The sequence below is a fragment of the Stegastes partitus genome, unplaced genomic scaffold, assembly GCF_000690725.1.
Source record: "Stegastes partitus isolate 25-593 unplaced genomic scaffold, Stegastes_partitus-1.0.2 Scaffold1652, whole genome shotgun sequence".
NCBI classification, from domain to species: Eukaryota; Metazoa; Chordata; class Actinopteri; family Pomacentridae; genus Stegastes; species Stegastes partitus.
Genome location: NW_007579383.1, coordinates 83,218 through 90,171, shown reverse-complemented (window position 1 = coordinate 90,171; position 6,954 = coordinate 83,218). Strand labels below are relative to the sequence as shown.

Sequence of the window (6,954 nt, the reverse complement as noted above, 5' to 3'; positions counted from 1 at the left end):
GAACAAAACCCTCATCAGTGTGTGTGCGTCAAGCCTGTAAGGAAATGAGAAGGAGCAGGAAGACTTGGCTTTAGGGCTTCTGTGACATGCAAAAATCACATATTTAAGTCACGTTTGAAAGGAAAAAATCACATAAAGAGACCAGCAACACACTCACCAAAAATATTTTGACATTTGTAGCTGTTCCCCTGAAATTTCCTCCACAAAAGCCTAATAAATGTATGAGCAATTTACCATAAATCCATATCCTGACATGTTTCTGCTTTGCTTCTATGTGACTCTTCACTCTAAACTGTTTTCTTTTTCTTGGCTTATAAGTTCACTGTCAGTCAGCATTTAAGGTCTAGTTTCCAGAACAATGTGATCTTGTAATAAACAAAAATACAACTAATTTTGTTTTCATAATGCTGATATTATTATTATTAAATGGCCATTCCGTCAGCGAGAGAGATAAGGTCTTCCACAGTCGCCTTCAGGAGCATCGTCTGTATCTGGCAGATCTGGAGGCATGCCAGCACCCGCCCTGTGAAATCAGCATCGCAGCGCACGGAGTTGACAAGTGCGCCTCCCCCTCCAAACGTTGTTTGACATACCCATCGTTATAGGCTTCGCCTCTGGCAGTTTCTTTTTTAAAAGGCAAGCTCAAAGCCACAGATTATACATTCTGCTCACAATCCGTGCGGGTAAAATAACCTACAGAGAGAGCGACAGGAGGAATCAGCGCGCTCTTCATTTTCTCATTTGGAGACGAACGGCTCTGCGCGTAAAAACGGCACCGGGCATCACTGAAGGGCTGAGAGACGTGCTTGTCTGGATAATTTTATTTCTTTTTCTGAATTATTGCTGACTCTGAGGAGGGGGGGAAAGAGAGCTCAAAAAGGGGGGGAAGACTGCCTTTGTGGATTTGCGAGCATCGGATGACATTTGGACTCGAGCGCGCAAAGCACCTGTGGATGCAACAAACACCCCCCTGATGTTCGGACTCCAACCTCGTACAAAGAAAGGATTCGCCGTCAGATTGAGTTGATAATCGTTTCATTCAGAGAGCAGTTTGAGAAGAGGAGAAGCGCGCCATGCTGCTGAGAGTTTCCTTCCTGGTGGTTCCGCTGCTGAGCATAACCGGCTGCGGCTCGTCGTACGTGCCGTGCGAGCCGTGCGACCAGAAGGCCCTGTCCATGTGTCCGCCGGTGCCGGTGGGCTGTCAGCTGGTGAAGGAGCCCGGCTGCGGCTGCTGCCTGACGTGCGCGCTCGAAGAGGGCCAACCGTGCGGCGTGTACACCGGGCCGTGCACGCGCGGGCTCCGCTGCCTGCCCAAGAACGGCGAGGAGAAGCCGCTGCACGCGCTCCTGCACGGCCGGGGGGTGTGCAAGAACGAGAAGTTGTACAAACTGCTGCATCCGTCAAAAGGTAGGCCTGTGGAGAGATCCAGAGCAGTGTAATTAAACGGCTTAAATTGGAGCATTAATTAACTGAATGAATGGAGTCATTTTTTATTATAGAGGAGCCCTTCTCATGATATCCCACAATCTGGTGTGTTGGTTAAGCAATCATATCAGGGCTTATATAATGCTGATTGTGTGCAGTAATTGTGCTTTAATGAAGAGGTGCAAAAGGTGATCGAGAAACTCTCACATGCCTGCAATGAATGCACTTATTCTGCAGGATTTAGGAAAAAAGAGTTCCAGCCCTCCTCCCTGTCTCCTTGGGAGCCAGCGAGGCTGATGTGGGTCAACACACACACACTCTTTAATAGGAGCTGACACCTGTCATTATCAAGGCACACGACTTCCAAGGCCTTCCTCACGCCTTGACCCCGTGAACTCTCGTCGACAATCGCCGATCAACCTGTCATCTCAGATTTTTGGGTCTTTGCGAAACCGTAAATCAGCGTGCTTTCGTGTGAGCGGCCCGTCGCCTCAGGGGGGGCCGACATAAAAAAACCAGGGAGAAGATTACAGGTGGTGGCTCCTTTTGAATGAACAGTTCAGGGACAGAGCCACTGTGTCTGCTGGGGGAGCACTGAGGACGGCTTTGTGGGAAATGTTGGCTCCGGTCCACTCTCGCTAACTGTCTTCAAGGTGTAAAGTCGTGCTTCACCCCGTTCCCTTTCCTCTACGGTTTCTCCTCTTTTTTGTTCTTTTGTCGCCTCCCCCCCACCACTCCCCCTCCAGCACACCTCTACTTTTTCTTCATCTACCACCTGTGCCTTTTTTTTTTTTTAGTTTTTTTTCCTCTCCCCACACCTGACCCACCTTTTTGTCTCTCTATTCTCTCCCCACCACACAGCCTCTTCTCTTCTTTCCCTACCTGGCTACTGTCCCTCTTCATCTTTTCCACCCTATTCTTCTTCGTCACCCCTCCCCAGATTCACCCTTTCCGCTCTTGTCTGCTTCATTTCCCTGCAGATTGGAGTTTTAGCGTTCATTTCAATATTCAAATTAAAGTCGATCCCTGTCGCTCGAAACCCATTTTTGATTCCCGTCCATGCATCTGAGAAATTGTGACCAAAAAAAAAAGTCTCCTATTCATCTTTCCCACACTATCCCCTTCTCCCTCTCACCACTCTTTGTTAGTCCCACCCTAGCCTCTTCATCTGTCTCCCCTCCCCTTCCCCTCCATCTCAGCGGCAGGCCCAGGCTGTGCAGTGATTCAGCAGAATGCAGGCTGAGCGTGGGTTACTGATCCCCTCCGCCCCCCCCGTCTGTCTGCCCCATCAGCCAGCTTCTCCATTAACTCCCCGTCTCCTGCTGGGCGTTCTGTCAACGCATGAATTCAGCAAAAAAAAAAAACATATGCACGCTGATAAATACATTTTATAGACACTTGAGAAGAACCGGAGTTGTGCCATTTAAAGACATCCCGATGTGTTAGTCACATGTCAAAGGTCAGAAAACAGTGACGTAATATTTAGTTGCCAGAGCACGTGTTCTCGTTTTGAAAATGAAGCAAATACTTCTGAGTGAGTTCTAATTCCTGCAGGGAGTTGTCTCTCCAGGATCACTAACAAGAGGAAAAGAAAAAAAAAGAAAAGATGTGATCAGTCAGCACAGGTCAGATTAGACGAGCTCGAGGATTAGCAAGTGAAGACTTGATTGGACTTACACTGGCTGCTGATCTGCCTCAGCTTTCTGCGGAGGAAAGGGAAAAAAAAATGGTGTCAGCAGGAAACCGGAGGGGAATCTCTGGTTTTTCTTCTTTTTTTTTTTTCCCGTCATTAAGGGAAGGGATGGGTGACATCATCATCATCATCGCTGGGGGTTGGAGGGGGCTCAGGAGGGTTTTAAGCGTCATTTGCGACAAGGCGGTGACCTTGTTTCACCACGCAGTTAGCTTAGTAGCTTAGCGATCACGTCAGCGCACAAGCGAAGAGCGGGGGGGGTGGCGGTGGTTATATGCAGAATTTGCAATCTGCCAAAATGAAAGAGAAACAAGTGCGTGATACAGCAGTGGATATGGGCCAGCTGTGGCTTAGGACACATACAAGGCCAATGCATGTTTAAGGCTATAAATTAAATGAGATATCAGTTTAAAGTGCTTTTGGGAAAGAAACCCGCAGCCACTCATTCTGGCCTTCGACGCAGCCGATGCGGTCGCATGAATAGCGGGTGGGGACAAGGGAGAGGGGCGAGCGCTGAGGTTAGTGCGACTGTGTGCGACTCCCCCCCCCCCTCGAAACTTAGCAAAGAGCTGTATTTTTGCACAGATGAAAGATAAACGTACATGAGGGTTTCTGTGGGGGTTGGGACCCAAATTGGGTTGCGGCTGTTTCTGGTGGCTTGCCACATGACAAGGGTAATAGCATGTTTTCATGGGCCTGGGTGCCAGGGTGAGACTAAATATCTCATTTAGGTCACTTACTATAAAAGTTTTAAAACCCCTGGTCTACATATACCCCAAACTGGCAACCTAACTTGCCATAAATGTAGGCTATGTTGTCCCGTATGTCAACACATCCAATCTGAACCTGGCGAGCAGCCACTAAATGTGCTAAATAAGCATCTAGCCGGCGCAGTGAAATCATCACGTTGTGTTGTGACGTTTCCAAATCCGACACTCCTGCCGCCGTGCCCTCGTGGGTTGGAGCTTTGCTTTTTAATTTTAGCCCGCTCAAATAGATGCGTTTCCAGGTGGGAGCCGTCATCTTGATTTTGACCCTTCTTCAAACAGTCTCATGAAAGCAGCAGAAAAATGCTTTGAAGCCCTGTTCGCACAGGACTAATATTACACCCGTGGACGTTAAGTTGTTTGTAATAATTGGCATCCCTGGTTATTTTAATCCTGCGTGTGTCTGTAATTTGTAAAGTTCCGGTACAAATTGCCAACCATCCTGCACGTAAGGCAGATAATACTCATCCTGTGTGAATCGAGCTCCGACAAAGACAAAACTGATGGGCGACCCCCTCTTTCTTTTGCCTCCCAAACAGAAGGACAATCTCGAGATGACGCCCTGCTACGCGTGGCGGAACCGGCGCAAACCAAGGTGCCCTTAAACGGGGAACACATCAGCAGCTGGAAGGCCTACGCCATGAAGCAGGCCAAGGACCGCAAAAAGCAGCTGGCCAGGCTGGGACCCGCCAGCAACCTGGATTTCTCACCGCTCAGCCTCGATAAACTGGAGCCTGAATTTGTAAGTGGGGTAGAGATTGCAAAAAAAAAGCTGACTCAGCTCTGGGGATCATTTTTGTTCGGTTTCGTGGAACGTAGTTGGTGTGAATGATGCTTCAGGTTCTATTAGTGGTGGGGGAAGAACAGCAAGTTCTGACAAATCAGACAAGTTGCCCCACAGGGCTGCACGTGACAACATGGTGGGAGCGCAGTGACATGCCATATTTATAAAATCCTTATTCATTTGATGGTTTATGGACTTTCCAAGAACGTTTTTGAACAATGGTACAGTTGATCGTGCTGTGCTTGTGTGTGCAGGGGCCCTGCAGGAGAAGACTAGATAATCTCATTCAGAGCATGAAGGACACTTCTCGGGTCTTGGCTCTTTCCCTGTACATCCCCAACTGTGACAAGAAGGGCTTCTTCAAGCGCAAACAGGTACGGATGCATCCCTTTATGACTTTACCCACGACTGACAAACCTGCTTTTTAACCGTAGCACTGTGAAACTGTCCAATAAAGCAAAAAATAATCCTCTCTGCTCGCAGTGTAAGCCGTCCCGCGGTCGGAAACGGGGGATCTGCTGGTGCGTCGACCGGTTCGGCGTCAAGATCCCCGGCATCAACTACGCCGGAGGGGACCTGCAGTGCAAAGACCTGGACAGCAGCAGCAACAGCAACGAATGAGCGCCAACAGCATTGAGCCCTGTTTCTTCTTTTTAAAAAAAGAAAAAAAAAAATCCTGCCAATCAAGCTAGCACACTTTATGACTGACAATCAGGAATTATTTTTTTTTTGTTGGCACAAACGCTTTTATATATGGTCAGGTATGATGGACTGTGTTTTTTTTTGTCGTTGTTGTTTTTCTTTTTAAGGGGAGCCGAACTGAAAAGCTTGCTTAAGTGAAAATCTGCACATGTAGGTCTTAACTCTGGCTCCCCAATGACTGTATACTATGTTGGAGGTTAGCTAACGCCTCATCTCTTTATATCCTAGATAATAGAGACTATATATATATATGTATATATACATATATATGTATAATGTGTTGTGTATTGAGTCTAATGCTAATTTCTGAGACAAGACATACTTTAAATATGGCTAAATATCAATATTTTTCACATATTTGTGCTAGTGATGATAATGGTGGCCATCTTTGAATGCTGAGTCAGTTTTTACTGAACGGTGTCTCACTTTTGAAGGGGTTTCGTTCCTCCTCGACTGGTTCTTGTGTGATTTTTGTAATTTTACATGGTAGCCAGATAAGAAAATCCATCACCCGGGCAAAAGAGAGAGGTCATTTAATTCAATAATTGGACATCCACCACCATATCGCGGAATTTTGCGTAGATTTATTTTCAGTTATATGATTAAATACGAAGCTAGAGCTGGTTAGCTTCGCTCAGACTGGAAACAAACAGCTACCTTGGGTGTGTCCAAATGCAACCAAATGCGCCCGCCGGTGACTTCAGAGCTCGATCGTTAACAAGCTACGTGCTGGTCCTTTAATCTGACTGCAATTTTCTGTCGTATCCGACGAAGACAAATCGAAACTCCGATCTCGAGCAGTGAAATTCATCTCAACCAGCTGCGAATCCTCACAGTGCACTCAGCCGTAACTGTAGCTCATCATTCGCCCCAACCCCTAGCGCGGCTTCGTACGCTTGTCAAATGTTCACTGGTGAAGCAGGTTGCATTTTTGGCAATCAAGCCCCCGTTTTTTTTTTTGTTTTAAAAGCGATTTAAGGCTTTGGCACCTTAACCTGTGAGTTGTCTCGTGGTTGGATTCATGCATTTCAGTTGAAACCATTAACAAGCCTGTTGTACTGTAAAAGGTTTGACTGCTTTTTAAAAAAAAAAAAAGGCCTTTTTTTCCGAGTCCAGACAAGTGCATCCACTGTTTGTAAATGTATGTAAAGAGTATGTGTTTGTATGTATGTATGTATGTGTGCCCTTTTAGTTCTCAAGAAAAAAAACAACAACTCTGGTTGAATTCTTACTAGCCCAGCATACTCAAGCTACTGTCCGACAGACTTTATCCCGTCGCGGCTCGCACACAAATCGTATGCAAAAGCCCCCCCCGGCCCGCCCGCCCGCCGCTGGTTATTTTTCCATGTAAAGGGTGTCCACCGCCGACCACACAGGCAAATCCGTTGGCCGACGGTGACTTGCTCTCAGGGTTCATTGGCTCCTTTATCCTGCGAAGAGCAAGGTCGCTGAGTTTTTATGTAAATCCAAGTGCCTTCTGCCCCGCGCCGGTTTGAATTTTGATTTGCATGTGGCTCCATTGTGTTGTTGATGCACAAAAGAGGGAGAACAATTTTAGGATGTGGTTTTTTTTTCAGTTTTGG

General features: G+C 47.0%; 1 protein-coding gene across 1 annotated transcript; it reads left to right on the top strand.

Annotated features, from left to right (window-relative positions):
* Positions 1–857: 857 nt before the first annotated feature.
* LOC103371819 (insulin-like growth factor-binding protein 5) lies at positions 858–6,520 on the top strand. The gene is made up of 4 exons (XM_008301272.1): positions 858–1,407; positions 4,425–4,627; positions 4,924–5,043; positions 5,153–6,520. The coding sequence occupies exons 1-4, from the start codon at positions 1,074–1,076 to the stop codon at positions 5,288–5,290; spliced, it is 795 nt and encodes a 264-aa protein (XP_008299494.1). The 5' UTR covers positions 858–1,073; the 3' UTR covers positions 5,291–6,520.
* Positions 6,521–6,954: the final 434 nt, after the last annotated feature.